The sequence below is a fragment of the Pseudorca crassidens genome, chromosome X (assembly GCF_039906515.1).
Source record: "Pseudorca crassidens isolate mPseCra1 chromosome X, mPseCra1.hap1, whole genome shotgun sequence".
Classification (NCBI taxonomy): Eukaryota; Metazoa; Chordata; class Mammalia; order Artiodactyla; family Delphinidae; genus Pseudorca; species Pseudorca crassidens.
Window position 1 is genome coordinate 73,249,314 of NC_090317.1, and position 17,361 is coordinate 73,266,674.

Sequence of the window (17,361 nt, forward strand, 5' to 3'; positions counted from 1 at the left end):
AAGCAACCCAAGTGTCCATCAACAGATGAATGGATAAAGACGATGTGGTATATATATATGTATATATGTATACATACATACACACAGAGAATGAACTACTACTCAGCCATAAAAAAGAATGAAATTCTGAAATTTGCAGCAACATGGATGGACCTAGAGGGTATTATGCTCAGTGAAATAAGTCAGACAGAGAAAGACAAACACTGTATGATATCACTTATATGTGGAATCTAAAAAGTAATACAAATGAACGGATATGAAAAACAGAAACACGCTCACAGATATAGAAAACAAACTTGTGGCTACCAAAGGGGGCAGAGGAAAGTGGGGAGGGACAAATTAGGGGTATGGGATTAACAGATACAAACTACTATGTATAATATAGATAATCAACAAGGATATATTGTATAGCACAGGGAATGATACTCATTATCTTGTAATAACTTATAATGGAGCATAATTTACAAAAATACTAAATCATTTTGCTGTACACCTGAAACTAATATTGTAAATCAACTATACTTCAATTAAAAAACAAATAGAGGGGCTTCCCTGGTGGCGCAGTGGTTGAGAGTCCGCCTGCCGATGCAGGGGACACGGGTTCGTGCCCCGGTCCGGGAGGATCCCACATGCCGCGGAGAGGCTGGGCCCGTGAGCCATGGCCACTGAGCCTGCGCGTCCGGAGCCTGTGCTCCGCAACGGGAGAGGCCACAGCAGTGAGAGGCCCGCGCACCGCAAAAAAAAAAACCCAAAAAGAACCAAACAGAATGCACCTCTTGTAGACAGCATGCAGTTGAGTCTGGTAATCAATCTCTGATTTCTAATTTGAAGGTTTACTCCATTTATATTTAACATAATTACTGACATGGCTGGATTGGGATTTACCATTCTGCTATTGGTTTCCTGTTCATCTCATCTGTTTTTTGTTTCTCCATTCTTTCTTGCCTTCCTCCCTTTTAATTTCTCCATTGACTTTATAGCTTTCTCTCTTTGCATTATTTTTAAAAAATAGACCTTAGTTTTAGAGCAGTTTTAGGTATACAGTAAAACTGAATTAAAAGAACACAGCGTTCCTATATACCCCCTGCCCCACACAGACACAGCCTCCCCCCTACTATCAACATCGAGCCACAGTGGTACATTTGTTATAATCAATGAACCTACACTGATGCATCATTATCATGCAAAGTCCACAGTTATTAGGGTTCACTCTTGGTGTTGTACATTCTATGGATTTGGGCAAATGTATAATGACATATATTCACCATTACAGCATCATACTGAATAGTCTACTGGCCCCCAAAATCCTGTGTTTTGCCTATTCATCCCTCCTTTTCCTCTAATCCCTGGCAACCAATGACCCTTTTACTCTCTCCATAGTTTTGCATTTTCCAGAATGTCATGTAGCTGGAATCATATAGTATGTAGCCTTTTCAGATTAGCTTCTTTCACTTAGTAATACGCATTTAAGGTTCCTCCATGTCTTTTTATGTCTTGATAGCTCATTTGTTTTTAGCAATGAATATTATTCCATTGTCTGTATGTACCACAGTTTATCCATTTGCCTACTGAGGGCATCTTGGTTGCTTCCAAATGTTGGCAATTATGAATAAAGCTGCTATAAACATTTGTGTGCAATTTTTGTGTGAACCTAACTTCAACTCATTTGGGTAAATACCAAGGAGCATGACTGCTTGATAGTATGGTAAGAGAATGTTTAGTTCTGACAAACTGTCTTCCAAAGTGTCTGTACCATTTTACATTCCCACCAACAATGAATGACAGTTCCTGTTGCTCCATTATCCATGCCAGCATTTGGTGTTGTCAGTATTTTGGATTTTGGCCATTCTTATAGGGGTGTAGTGGGATCACTGTTGTTTTAATTTGCAATTCCCTAATGACATATGATGTTGGGCATCTTTTCATATGCTTATTTCCCCTCTTTATAATCTTATTTGGTGAGGTGTCTAAGGTCTTTTACTCATTTTTAAATTGGGGTGTTTAGGGACTTCCCTGGTGGCGCAGTAGTTAAGAATCTGCCTGCCAACGCAGGGGACACGGGTTCGAGCCCTGGTCTGGGAAGATCTAACGTGCCGCAGAGCAACTAAGCCCCTGTGCCACAACTACGGAGCCCGCGTGCCACAACTACTGAAGCCCAAGTGCCTAGAGCCTGTGCTCTGCAACAAGAGAAGCCACCGCAATGAGAAGCCCACGCACCACAACAAAGAGCAGCCCTCACTCAACGCAACTAGAGAAAGCCCGTGCACAGCAACGAAGACCCAACACAATGAAAAATAAATAAATAAATAAATAAAATTGGGGTGTTTAATTGAGGCATTACTTCACTATCTCTGGGACCCACTTTCAAATGCGAAGGTGACAACAATTCATATCACTGTTCTTCTGTGTGTAATATGTACTTTATCTCTGGCTGCTTTTAAGATTCTCTTTTTCTTTTGTTTTCGGCAGTTTGACTATGATGTCTCTATGCTTGGTTTTCACTGTATTTAAAACCTGCTTAGTTAGGGCTTACTGCTATTTCTAAATTTCTAAATTTGTGTTTCACAGATTTGGGGAACATTTCAGCCATTATTTCTTCAATTTTTTTTAATGGCCCCTTCTCTCTCTTTATTCTCTCCTACTGGTATTCCAATTGTACATAAGGTAGACCTTTTTACATTGTTCCACAGGTCATTGAGGCTCTTCATTTTTAACCAATCTTTTTTTTTTCTTCAGATTGGCTTATTTCAAGTTAACCAACCCTTTCTCCTGTCATTGCCAATCTGCTATTAATCTCATCCAATTTAAAAAAATTGAAATATAGTTGATGTACAATATTATGTTAGTTTCAGGTGTATTACAGTGGTTTGACATTTGCATACATTATGAAATGATCACCATCATAAATCTGGTAACCATCTGTCCCTACACAAAGTTATCACAATATTATTGACCACGTTTCTTATGCTGTATATTACACCCCCGTGGCTTTATTTATTTTATAACTAGAGGTTTATAGCTCTTAATCCCCTTCACCTATTTCCCCTCTCCAACCTCCCTCTCCTGTGGCAACCACCCGTTTTTTTGTCTGTATCTATGAGGCTGGTTTGATTTTTAAACTTCAGATATTGTATTTTTCAGTTCCAGAATTTTTTGTGCATAGTTTCTACTTCTCTGAGATTTCTTACTTTTTCATTCATTACAAGTATATTTTCCCCTATGCCCTTGAGCATAGAAATAAGCTGCTTTAAAGTCCTTATCTGCTAATTTCAACATCTGAGTCATCTTCGGGTTGGTCTTCATTGATTGCTTTTCCTCTTGAGTATAAGTCACGTTTTCTTTCTTTTTTTTTCCCATACGTATAGTAGTTGAGGACTGAATCCCAGACTTTTTGAATGGTTATGTTGTAGAGATTATGAATTCCGTTTTGTTCCTCTAAAACATACTGATTTTTCATTTTAGTTAGTTTTCATTTGTCTAGAACGAAAATTCAAAATTCTGTTTCCTCTGCATTGGGCAGTAGCTGGATTATCCATTCAGTTATTTTAGCTCTATCTAGGGTGCTTGGAGTCGATCCTGTATAGCTTAGTAGTCTGCCAGAGATTTGGGCAGGCTTTATACAATTAGGGCTCCTCCTCTGTGGTTCTCTCCTGGGATATCTTCTCAGGTTTCAGTTGCTACAGTCACCCTGAACTCAGTTCTCTCCTTCCTCATCCGATAAGACTGGTTTCTATCCAAGTTTTACCCACCTCCATATTACAGCAAGTGCAGCCTGTCCATGGGTGAAAAGCTATAAAAAAAACCAGGAAACCTTTTCAAATGACCACTATTCTCTTTGCTACAGTGGAAACAGCATTGGAAGTGGGAATTTTAGGGCCTGTATTAACATCCTAGCCTGGCCACTTTCTAGCTATGTTTACTTTGGGTTAGTCCTCAGACACCATTTCCTCATTCTAAAATGGGAATAAGAATGTTTGCTTCATGGGGTTGTTAAAGAGTATCAAGTGAGATCATACATGAGATAAGGAAAATAGGCTCAGAGGGGCTAGATGATGTCCTATCTAAGTGGTAGGAGTAACTGGTTACTCCAGATCTGTCCATGCTTTTTCTGCTATGCCATATTGCTTCCATCTTTCTAATGACTACCAGCTCCACCTTTCCCTCCCAAAGACACCTCCAAGTACCTACCATGATCTAATTACCAAACTGAGCACCAAGAACACAGTAAGCCAAAGTCCTTGCCCTCAGGAAGTTCCAAGTACCGTTCCCTTCTTATATAAGTGTTGACTGCCCTACAGTCTATGTCTGATTTTGGTCACTCTCAGGGCCTTCAGATAGCTGTTTTGATATATTCTGTCCAGTCTGTAATTGTTATCTATAGGAGGGGTTGGTCTGATACAACCTACTCTGCTGTTACCAGAAGCAGAACTGCTATTTATGGATGTTTGGCTTTGCTGTCTAGCTGCTCAGTCTGTTTTTATGCCATGATATTTGGAGAAATTAAAAAACTATGCTGTCCCACTGCCCCCATCCTCCCAAAATCATGTGCTATTTAATAATAAATGAAACAAAATACTGACTAGAATCTTTCTATTACTCAGAATCTTTGTCCAGATTTCTTTTGCATCTAAAGGGCAACAATACTTGGTCTGAATTTAATTGCTCGAGAGTTAGGGACCGGTAGTGTAGTAGTATAACGACTCTCCTCCCACCCCTCCATACCTGATGTTTTCTTGGCTATACCCTGATCAGGTAATGCTCCAAATTTCCGATGCTGTTCATACCAGTCATTCACTGTCATAGATGCCAGACTTGGATAACCAGCTCCAAATACTCTGCAAGAATCACACTGCATTTAGAAAAGTAAACATAAAGAGCTCTATTAAAAAGCCTCTTCTCTTTAGTGATAAAGCCTGTGTCTGTTTCATCCTTGCTCCCCTACCCAGCTATCTTCTGAGGATTTGTGAAAACTCCTGTTACGATATGTAAAATGAGGCATCCAGGAAGGAGAATTAAAGGCAAGAGCTTTCATGAGAAGATAAATAGCCCAGAATCATCTCCCAGTAAGCAATCCTGGAGGCTAATGCCCCACAGAGGAGTGATGATACGATGGAAGGAGTATTTATACTTGGAGGGTATAAAAGATACACAGAGGAAGAAGACTCTTCTGCCACCCTACGGAAAAGCATCCCAAAACTCAGAATTAAAACCTAGATAGGCAAACATGTCCTTTTGAGAACTGCAGCTGAAGGAAACAGTGGGAAACAATTTTAAGGTCTACAATTCTCCCTTAGATTCTTTTCTTCTTTCTGTTTTTAATTAGTTAATTAATTAATTTTTGTTGGTTTCCTTTCTAGCCTATTTTTAAGCTCAAGTTTGTGAGGGAAATGTCTGATGAAGACAGACAGAGAAAGTATCAGAGGAGATACCTCTGATGCAAGAACAGCCTCCCCAGGTGAAGCCATTACCTTCTGTTACTCATGCACTGTAAATGAACCATAAAAGCAGGGGGCTTGCAAAGGCAACCCACTTTTTCATACTACCTACTTGGCTTGGGCCATGTTCCGAGTGAGAACAAACGGTTTCATTGGAGGCCTGTCCTGACGAGATGAGTGAGAAGTTGATGCCTAAAAAGGAAATTAATTATCAGAAGTGTACTTGTCATTCTGCCCATCCCACTATGCAGGCTCTTATGTCTTTAGGTGCTTGAAAAGCCCTATTTATCAGTCTCTAAGATATATTTGCAGAGTACTAATGGTGGAGGTTGGTTAGCTCTCCTGAGGTGGCCCAAGTATCTTGCTGGAAAGGGAGCAAGAGAAAGCTCTCCCAGGAATCATTTCACCACAAGTGAAAAATTACCTGACTTTAAAATACTCCCCTCCAAAGAGGAAGATTCCAAAGCCTTCTTCCATGTTCCATCTAAAACCCTTGAGCTCAATTTGAAGCCCCTTTCCTTAGCCTGGCCTTCAGTGCTAAAGTTGAATTATGAAGACCCTTCTGCTAAAACCCTGTCCAACGTAATTTTGCTATTAATTGTCATGAGCTCCCTAGGGTGTTTTAGAAGTGGATGTTCCTAAATGCAAGGGGGGAAGAATGGGTTAGTATCTTTCATATATAGGTGCACAGAAATGTTTCAAGGAAACTTGGCTGTCCGGGGGCACACCAAAACAAACTATGGTCAAGAAAAATGTTCACTTGGTTCTAAACTCCATCACTTCCAGAGCCAATCCCAATACCAAATGAGAGAGCATAAAAACAAAAAACTAAGGAGATGGGAGGAGCCAGAGGAGTCCAGCCTCATGATGCTTGAAAACCACTCATCTAGATATGCCCAAGGGGCCTTAAGGCTTTAGAATACTAATTGTTCATTCTTTGATCCCTTCACACAGAGAAACTAGGTTGATGTTACCCTGAGGCAAAAGCTCCTGGGCTAATTAGTGCAAATCGAATTAGCAAGAGGTTTCTCTGAGGACTTAAATGCCTGTGACTAACTGATAAATTCAACTCAATTCATGTTATATTCTGAACCAAAAAATAAGTGGCAGCAGAGCCTAATATTTTGAAGTAGCAGCTCCAAAACACAGTTATGATCTTCAGAGACAGCCAAAGTGGGGTTACACCAAGTTTTCTTTACCAATATGCCCGACATTTTGTGCAGAGATGTCCTTGCTGTGTTTCATACTTGGGTGACCTAAGGTGTGAGGGTGTATCATTGTGTAATGTTAAATCCTGGTTTCTCCCCCAACCTAAACACATTCCATGTCTTTTGCTTTATCTTTTTACTCTTTTCTCTCTCTTCTCCAGTTACACTCTTCTTCTTCATTCCCATCCTATCCCTCTTCCTGTTTATTACAGTCAAGCACAGGTTTTCAAGGCCCACCTCCCTATGCCTTCTTTCAGGAGTCATGAGTGCTCACAGCCCAAACCAATTTTCACTTCAGAGAAGCCTCCTTCCCTCCTGGCATGTCACAAAATTACAAAAGACTGGAAGTGTGTTACAGGTTAGAAAGCACTGGGGAACAATACTATAAACTAGAAAGAAAGCTATCCTAGTGAACCTTCAGCCTTCCTCCACTAATCTTAATAAGAACAATGATTTTATGGAGACTTAAAAGGATTTTAATTCGATTACTCTCTTGTAGAAGATCCAAATCTCTGACAGTAGCTTTTTTAGGGATATAGGCAGTGACCAGGCTTACCTCTTTTGAAGAGTCTTTTCCTCTCAAGATCTTTATCTCCTGGTCAATGCTCTCAATCTCTTCTAAGCTGATACCAATCCACCTTCGAAGGTGAAGGAGGTAATATTCACGAACACACTCATCATCTGCTTGACCACTTTCGACAGCAGATTTCAGTGCAGACAACCTATGCTCCACCTCCTTCTTCTGCTTGTATCTGTTCCACAGAAACGCATTAGCCATGAACTTAAAAATAAAGAGGTGTTCCTTCAAAAGAAGGACACAATACAATTTTACCTTTACAAATGACCAGGTACACCGATTTCCATTTAGGCAAAAATACAGATTCTATACCTCAGAATTTGCCACCAAGTCAGTTCTCTCAAGACTACAAGGCAAGGAAGGGATCAGCAGAAGCTGAGAAATACATCCTGAAACCAGAAAAAAATCGAAGTAACCTGATATGAGCAACTCTTCCCATCGTATTTTGAGATGGGAGTGCCTTAGTAATTCTATGACATCAACCTTTACTAGGTTGGGTGCTTAGTATATACAATGTCCACTTGGGAATTACAGCTTCAAATAGTCATAGGATCTTAGGGGTCATTTACCTGCCATTGATGCAGGAATTCCTTGTGAAATAGCCTAAAAAATGGTCATCTCTTCTTTTCTTCTGGGCAAAACATTTCCAGCTCCTCTAACTCATCCTAGTATAATTTGAAGACTCATATCTACCCTGCCTGCCCTTTTCAAGATGCATTCTAGTATGTCATCTATCACTCATTGGACAACTATTTACCGAGTACCTATTGTGTGACAGGTACTGTTCTCAGTGCTTGAGACACAACAGTGCATACAAGAAAGTCCTTGCTCTCCTGAAGCTTTCATTCTAGTGTGAGAAGACAGACAAAAAGAAATAGATGAGTCAGGTGGTGGTGAAGTGCTCTGAAGAAGCAAAAAAGCAAGGTAAAGTGGATAGAGTGATGGTGTGAAAGTACGGGTGATCAGGAGAGACTTCTTTGAAGAGATGACATTTGAGCACAGACTTCAAGGAAATAAGGATGGAAGCCATGCCGGTATCTGAAACAGTGTTCTAAGGGAGAAAAGCAAATATGAAGGTCCTGGGGTGGGAGAGTACTGGCCTGACATGTTTGAGAAATAGCAAGGAGGTCAGTGTGGCTGGCATGGTGTGAAGAATAATAGGAAGTGAGGTCAGAGAGATAGCCAGGGCCATAATTTGTAGAATCCTGTAGGCCAAGAATACACGAAATATCAAATGTCATGATATTTTGAGAAGAGAAAGCCACTGGAAGCTTTAAAATAGAATACATGAAATGAACTTTTTTTTAATGGACTACTCTGTTGTGTGTAGACTGTGGGGGGTGGTGGGAGGCAAGGGTGGAGCAAGAAAATCAATTAAGAGGATATTGCCACAATCCAGGCGAGAGACAGCGACTTGAAATAGGGAGGTGGTGAGATGTGGACATAATTAAAATATAACAGTATTTGTTGGTTTATTGGATGTAAGGTCTTGAGGCAAAGAGAGGAATCAAGGGAAAACTCCACAACTCCCAAGAGAAGTATCTTGAAATATCTATGTCTGGAACCCCACTCTAGTCCTCCAGAATCAGATGCTCCTCTGTGGGTGTTCACCCAAATCTGAAGTTCTTAACCTGAGGTCCACGGACAGAGTTTGGAGGGAGAGGTGTTCTTGAACTCCCCCAAATTTTGTATAGAATTCTACATGTATGTTTCTTCTTTTTTTTTTACTGGGGAGAGGTTAAGGAGGTCCATGACCCACAAAAAGTCAAGAACCTCCACTCTGGAAACATTCTTTATTATAAAAACTTTTAGGCTCTTCTGCTCCTTTTAATCAACAAGTGGGCACTTTATGTAATGTTACAAGTAACTGTCACAGCACCATCATAGGTGGCCTTCTGAGTAAAACACTACACAGGTCAATTCCTAGTTCATGAATGCTATTACAGATATCACTTGAGAACATTTAACTCTGGTGCCACTCGGTTCCTGTGCTTCCTTTCCCATCCTCTGCATGCATGTGGTCTAGTCACACTCTCTGGTCTTTCCTTCTTCTCTACTTCCTTTGCTTCTATGACTTTGCTCCTAGTCATCTTTGGGACTTCTAAGTTCCTGAACTCCTATTCTTTGAGGCCAGTGTTTTTTAAACCTTTCTGTCTTAGCAGAAGAACCCTTTCTTCTTATGAGAGCTTATTTGGAACTCCAGAAAGTAATAAAAGATAAAATCCGCCTTGGTTAAATCAGAGGAGGGCTCCCAACATGCCCCCTACCCAGGCACTGTGGTAAAATCTTAGGGCTCGAAGGAACAGATTGTAAACCACTGTCCTAGACCTTTGTCACTGTTCTAGATTTCCTATGGTGAGCTGTTGCATGCAAACACTCCCTATCACCCTAGAATCCCCCAGTGCTTGTCACCCTTCTGACTCTGGGCCACTTTCATCATTCATTCCCCTTTTCTGTTCCCAAGCTGCTGAAGAGAGGTAACGAACTACAAATTTGTGTCAGATGAGTCAACTACAAATTCATATGATCAAACTTCAGCGGAACGGTCACTCTTGTTCAGCTATCTTTTTGCTCATCTTTTGTGGATCCATGCCAACATCATGCTCACCAGATGGCCAGCCAATGTAGAAATTCAATTTCCCTTTTTACCTTAAAATCTCTATAGCTTCACCTTTCCTCCTCTCCTCTTGCCTTTAAGGAGCTTATGTTGTCTTTACCATTCCACTTTGGCTATCAATCCTGTCTCCACCCACACTCTTCCAAGCCTCACTCAATCATCCTCCCTGTCATTAGCAGTTACAATTTTTCACCCTACTGGTGCCTTTCCCCTATCCTAGAAACACCTTCCCTCAATCCATGTTCTGCCTTTTCAAATGACCACTCTTCTCTCTTTTCTAAACAGCACTAGAACTGGGAATTTGAAGACCTAAGTTTAAAGCCTGGCCACTTACCAGCCATGTAACTTTGGACAAGTCAGTACTCAGAGCCCATTTCCTTATTTCTAAAATGGGATAATATCTGCTTCATGGGGCTGTTAAGAGGACCAAATGAACAATACTCACGAAAGTGCTTTGTAAGCAGCAATATATTGTTATCTGATGGGAAAAATTGAGGTTAAGGGTGGCTAGATGATGCCCCATCTACTAGGTGGCAGAAATTGGACTGGTCACCCCAGGTCTGACTCCAAAGCCCAGGCTTTTTCTGCTATACCATATTGTTTCCATCTTTCTGATGACCACTCTATCTGTCCTTCCCAAAGATACCTCAAGTATCTACTATGATCCAATTACTGGTTGGGTACCAAGGATATGATGATATAATTAGGATATTAAGGATATAATTAGTCAAGGTCTCTGACCTTTAGAAGTTCCAAGTCTAGAACATAACAGATTGTTATGGCCTGATAAGTAACATAAACTAAGTGCTACAATATCTGGGAGGGGAGACAGGTAGAGAGAAGCTTCATAGAGGACATGACATTTGTCCTCTCTCTTCCCCAGGCTTCTTTCTATAAGTACTTTTACCTGTACCTTGTTGAGTCTCTTACCTCTGTTCTTTCTTTCCTCTTCCTTCTCCCTTAATTTGCCCCAAGGTTTTATCCTTGGCTTTTTTTTCTCTCTACATGTTTTTTCTTGGCAAACTATCCACACCTAGCAACACTCCTGAATTTTTACCACTAGCAGCAAAACAGCCTGATAAGTTTTAGTTACACGTTTCCATCTGTCTATGGACATGGCTGTCCAGTTGTCACTTTAGGACCTAAATTCAGTAAATCTAAAACTAGACTCATTACTTACCCAGCTTCTACTTCTCCATTTCTGTCAAAAGAATGTAGGTACAGGGCTTCCCAGGTGGCGCAGTGGTTGAGAGTCTGCCTGCCGATGCAGGGGACACGGGTTCGTGCCCCGGTCCGGGAAGATCCCACATGCCGCGGAGCGGCTGGGCCCGTGAGCCATGGCCACTGAGCCTGCGCGTCCGGAGCTTGTGCTCCGCAACCGGAGAGGCCACAACAGTGAGAGGCCCGCGTATTGCAAAAAAAAAAAAGAATGTAGGTACAGTTAATCAAGACTTACACTTACGCCTCAAAGATGGGAATTAGAGTAGAGAAGATATGTGAAGAAACAGGTTTTGAGGGAGAGAGAGGACATACCATTTAGGTGTTTTATGTCGGATGGCCTCACTGTGTAAAGTCATGAGGTGGGGGATGGAGGACTTACAGAAATTAAATAAGGATTTGAACAATTTGTTTTCTAATCATATAAATGCTTCTTGCAAAAGTAATATCTCTGATAGTTGTAACTTCATTTTTATCACTTCTTCCCAGTTGAAGTACTATTATAACACGTTAACTTGTCTTTCTGCCCCTCTCTTCCTTTTCAATGTTCCATACACATCACTTCCTTACAGTCCTCCAACCATACTACTCTTACCTTCTGCCAAATCAGACTATTCTCCATTTCCTGTACATACCTCCAACTACCCTGCCTTGGGCTCTTGCTCATGTTGCTCCCCCCTGCTTGTCAAGAATAAATATTTTTTGAGCACCTTCTATATACCAAGCCCTGTGCTAGACATACCACACAGAGAACAAGAGAGAAATGGCTACTGCTCTCATGGAGTATACATTCTAGTAGGGGAGAAAGACAAAACCCAGAAAGACAGATAAATGAAGAGCATTCCATGCAAAGAGAACAACATGTACAAAGACTCTGTAGAAAGAAAGAACTGGATCTGTTCGGAACTGAAAGAAGGCTATTATGGCAGCAGTCTAGTGAACAAGGGGAGTGTGATATATGACGAGATTGGAGAGAGGCAGATGCCAGATCATCCAGGTCTTTATAGTTAATGGCTTGGATATTTCAGGTGAGAGATGCTGGTGGCCTAGATGAAGGTATGATAGTGGAGAAAGAGAGAAACAGAAGGACATAAGGTACATTTTGTAGCTAGAAATGGCAGGCCTTGTTGATGGACTGGATGTGGCAATTCAGAAGAGAGGAACTGAAGCTAACTCCTAGGTTTCTAGCTTAAAACCTGGGTGAGTGGTGGTCTGTTTATTGAGATGGTAAAGACATGAGTGTGGGGGCACATTGGGGGATTAAAAAGCCAGCAGTTCAATTTAGGGCATGTTAAGTTTGAGATGTCTGTGAAACATCCACGTATGGTGTTCAAAGTCAGGAGAGGTCTGGGTTAGTGATATAAATATGGGAGCCATTAGCGAAAAGATAGTGTTGGTATCCCGTCTGTCAGGCATAAAAAAAAAAAAAAATTCAAAGATCAAGCTTTCTGGGCTCCCCTGGTGGCGCAGTGGTTGAGAGTCCGCCTGCTGATGCAGGGGACATGGGTTCGTGCCCCGGTCTGGGAAGATCCCACATGCCGCGGAGCGGCTGGGCCCGTGAGCCATGGCCGCTGAGCCTGTGCGTCTGGAGCCTGTGCTCCGCAACGGGAGAGGCCACAACAGTGAGAGGCCCGCATACAGAAAAAAAAAAAAAGATCAAGCTTTCTAACCAAAGAAATGCAAATCAAAACAATGAGGTATCCTTCCTGCTTGCCCATCTGGATTTTCTAAGTGTTGCCATTCAGTACTATTGCAGTGGGACATACTTTGAAACTTTGTTATTGTGGAAAGCAATATAATTACCATCAAGAGTCAAAATATTCAAACCTTTTGATTTAGGCACTGGTCCTTCTAGAAATCTGTCCTACAGGAACAGTGACAGATGCAGTTATGTTTCCTCATAACATTACTTAGAATAGCAAATAAAAAACCAACCCATAAACAGGCTAAGCATTTGACAATAAAAGATTAGTTTAAATAATTATATGACTGTAAGCTGAAATACTATTTAACCATTAAATACCATGGCTTCAGAAGACATGGGGAAATCAGGATGTTAGGTTTAAAAAAAAGGATAAAAAACTATATTTATGGTATTCTTCCAAATTTATTAACTAAAATAACTATGTATCTGGAAGGAAGTACATCAGATAGTTAACAAAGCTCATCTGAGTGCTAGGATGAAGACTTATTTTTAATTGAAAAAATGTTCTGTTTTCCAACTTTCTACAATGAGTATTATTACTTTTACATTCAGGCTAACCTGTAATTTGCATTTTTAATTTGCATCCTTCTAGTCTCACCTCAAATGCTACTACATTCGGAAACCTTTTCCTTAACCCTCCAACCAGATGTGATCACTCCCTGGTCTTTGTCCACAACACCATTTGTATCTCTCTAGTGCATTTACAGTCTTTTTTTTTTTTTTGGATATATTACGATTATTTGGATACCAAATTCACTGTTTAAACTATCTGTTATATGCCAACGGGCTGCCCCTACCTTCTCACAAAGGACATGATACTGAATTCCACTTCATATCAGTCTATCCCATTTCCTCAAAAATCATTCTCTGTCACTCACCAGCTCTTAACCATACTTTATTATTCTTTAAAGCCCTTACCACCTAAAATCACATTTTTATTTACTAGCTTACTGTCTATCTCCTCCACCAAAACAAGAGCTCCATGAGGGCACGGACTTTGTCTGGGTCTCCATTACTCAGCACACAGTAAAGGCTCAATAAATATGCTAAATGAATCAATCAGTTTACAGCTCTCTAGACCAGGCCTCTCCACTGAGCTTCATGCTACAGATACCTTGACTTGGATGTCTCCCAGGCACCTTAAATGCAACATGTCTCAATATACAATTCATACTCTCCCCTATCTGTTCTTCCTCTTCTATTCCCCCATCTCAATGAGTTCCACAGCCACCCACCTACATCAGAAACATGGACATCTTCCTTGCTGCTTCATTCTACCCTACCTGTCACAACCAACTGATCGTTTTCTGCAGATTCAACCCTATAAATAAATATATCCCCTCCATCCCTTCTGCCATTGCAGTAGTAAAGTCTCATCACCTCTGTGACCTAACTGGATCTAATTTCTCCCTCAGAATGCTTCCTAACTGCTGCTAGAGTATGCTAGTTAAAATGCAAATATGACCTTCCGACTCTTCAAGGAAAAAAAAAAAACCTCCAGTGGATCCCTAGTCACCAAACAAATCTCAGGCTCTTTAGCATGGCCTAATAATAGGTAACATTTATAGAATATTTACTATGTAACAGATACTGTGCTAGCTGTTTTATGTGGTTTATTTTATTAATGCCTCTTAACCCTATGAGATAGGTACCATTGTTACTTAGACTTCACATATGAGGAAACCTGAGGCTCAGACAGGTTACACAAGTTACCCAAAATCCAATGGCTTATAAGTAAAGCTGGGTCTCAAACCCAGGTCTCTCATTCCACGACCTGTACTCAGCTACGAAGATACGACAATAGCTGACTTTGAGTGCTTACTGTATCAGACAATGTGGTAAGAGCTTTATATGCATTTCTCTTCTATTTTATAGGACCTATGATTATCCAATTTGCCATCTGGGGAAATTAAGGCACTGAGGGATTAAGCAACCTACCCAAAATCAGAAAGATTAAATTTTGGAGCTGGGATTCAAACCCCCTTCCCAAGTTCTCAGGAACAAGGTCGTTCTTTCACCTTCCTCACACCCCAAGCTCTCCTTGGTCTGAACCCTACAACATTCTTCAGCATCATTCTTTCCCCTTCTTCACCACCCACTTTGTGTTCTAGCATCACCTAATTGCTTACGGTTGTTCCCCACCCCAGCACTGTGGTCTTCAATGTCCCTGTAGCTTTACTAATGCTATTATCTCTGCTGGCCCTCCTTTCCTCTTCCTCTAGATGATACTCCTATGCATCCTTAAACAACTCATCACAGGAGTCACCTCGTCCAGGGAGCCTTCTGGTCTCTCCTGCTCCCTCTTTGGTTAGGTGCCCCTCCTGTCTGCTCTCCCGATACCTTGTGCATTTCCCTATCACATCATTTTATAATTTACACTGTTTCTATGCCTCTTTTCCTCACCACACTGTATGCTCCTCCAAGGCAGACACCACCCATATCCATACAAACGCCCATACTCAGTTTGAATCCCCGGTGCCTAGTATAGCTCCTAAACACTGTGAGCACTCTTTTTAAAAAACTAAACTAAGAGAGTAAGCAAGGTGTTCAAGGTCACATAATGACGCTATGCCAGTACTAAGATTAGTTCAGGATGTTATACACCTGATCCAATATTGTTAGAACAGAGTTTCTCAATCAATTGACCATAAATGGACTATAGCTACAAGATATTTGTGCCCTTCAGAGATACTTATCTCACTGTACCATGTGAGTATTGCTATGCTGTGATGTGGGAGAGACTGGGAGACACTCTGCTAAACTACATTGCTGTTGCTGGCAACCATAAGGTGCTAGGGGTCTGACAGTTAGGTATAGTCATTTCAACCAAGGCAGAGGCTTCTTGAAAAACTCAGGAGTTTTCTATCACCAGGGCCTATGCTAAATACGAACCCAAAGAGTGACACACACCATTTTTTTCCCACCCCCCCAGAAAAAAAAAACATGCACCCCTCCCCGCCAACAGCACTGCCATTGGGCAGTCTTCAAATGACCCACCTCTCTATTTTAGCCTGTCTCTGAGATGCCATAGCAACGAGGCTAGGATAGGCCATGGAGGAATCAGCAGTGTTATTTTCAGCAGAGTTGGCCTTGGTTTTGGGCAGCTCAAACTCTGCCACATGATAGTATCGGCACTGAGTTAAGTAGTTTAAAAAGTGTTCTCGAGCCCACTGCAAATGATCTAGACGCTTGCTGGGGTTGACTTGTTTCATGGCGAATGCTCCTTGAAATGCTGGCACCATCAGGTACTTCAGATCGGTGGAAGCAATCTCTTCCAAATCTTCATTTCGGCTGGAAAGAGCAAAGAGGAGGCTGTGAAGTCTGGCTGGGCATTCAAACTGTGGCCCTGGCTTCCTGGGGGAGGGAAGGGCTGGGGTGTGGGTGGGACAAAGGGAGGAGGCACCGGGAACAGCTGCCAGTTTTCTTCACTGACAGTGGCTGTGCGCTCACACCCAATGCCTATGCAAATAGCCAACACTAGGGAGCACAATCGTGTGATACTAAGTATCTCGGAAGAGAGGTGGAGAATGTAAACAATGTACACAAGGTCGCAGTGGGAGGTAGGAAAGAAAGGCTCCGGGTTTTAAAGGTCTCCTGCACCCAGGATCAATGGTTCCGCCATTGGTAACTGTTATTACCTACGTTCTCAGTCATACTACCCTCTCGCCATACCTGAACAAGTCGAGCTCCAGTAACATTTCGGCAGCCTTCTTCAGGAGGTCCAGTCCCTTGAACACCTTATCTTGGATAATCCGGGAGCCGGTGGGTTCAGTCGCGACTTCCACTTCGTCCAGAAGCTGCTTGCTGGTTTCGAACAGCTCGGGGAGCCGCGGCAGCAGCAACTCGTCTCCGGCTGTTGCCATCTTGGGGAAGGGACGAACACGGGAAGACCTCACTTCCGGCCCTGGGACAGATGGGCTGGGCTGCCAGCAACGAAACCGGAAGGGGCGCAGCATCGGTCCAGCGGCTCCACTGTTAACTAAGCGTCGGACAACTGCCAGAAGCGGCTGTTAGCTAAATCGAGCAACTGTTTCCATAGACTCATTTTACCAGGCTGCCTATTACCGGTAGTAGGCATCTGTTACAGACACACAACGCGCAAACAAGCAAACCCTAGGTGCTGCTTTTCGCGTGGCTACTCGTCGCCGATCCGGGTCTGGGCAGTGCCGTAGGCTCTGAAGCGCGGGTGTGACGAGGCTGAATTCGGAGCTAGGGCGGGCGCGAGAGGGTAGGCGCGGGCGCGCCCACGGAGTCGGCCAGGCGTGCGCCTTACCTCGCAAGGCTGTCCCTTGCCTGAAGGGCTGGGGCGGCCAGGGTCGTGCAAGTAGCGCCCCCCTCCGGCTTCCGTACACCCAGCAGCTGGAGCTCTGGGTTCCTCCCAGCCAATCCTCGCCTGCTCTCTTTCCCGTCGCTTCACCCCTCCTACACACACATTTAAAAGTTACTGTTACCAACCCCTTTTACACACACACACATTTAAAAGTTACTGTTACCAACCCCTTTTACACACACACACACACATTCAAAAGTTACTGTTACCCCTCCTATACACACACACACACACACACACACACACACACACACACACACACACACTTCCT

At 42.3% G+C, this 17,361-nt stretch overlaps 1 protein-coding gene across 1 annotated transcript in view; it reads right to left on the bottom strand.

Annotated features, from left to right (window-relative positions):
• IGBP1 (immunoglobulin binding protein 1) overlaps window positions 1–16,922 on the bottom strand; it is a 38,413-nt gene extending 21,491 nt beyond the window's left edge. The window contains exons 1-5 of the mRNA XM_067723517.1: window positions 16,433–16,922; window positions 15,758–16,051; window positions 7,200–7,395; window positions 5,548–5,627; window positions 4,723–4,835 (exon numbers count right to left, since the gene is read on the bottom strand). Coding sequence (XP_067579618.1) covers window positions 4,723–4,835; window positions 5,548–5,627; window positions 7,200–7,395; window positions 15,758–16,051; window positions 16,433–16,716 — 967 coding nt within the window. The 5' untranslated portion in view covers window positions 16,717–16,922. The remainder of the gene's footprint in view (window positions 1–4,722; window positions 4,836–5,547; window positions 5,628–7,199; window positions 7,396–15,757; window positions 16,052–16,432) is intronic.
• Between the last annotated feature and the right edge of the window lie 439 nt (window positions 16,923–17,361).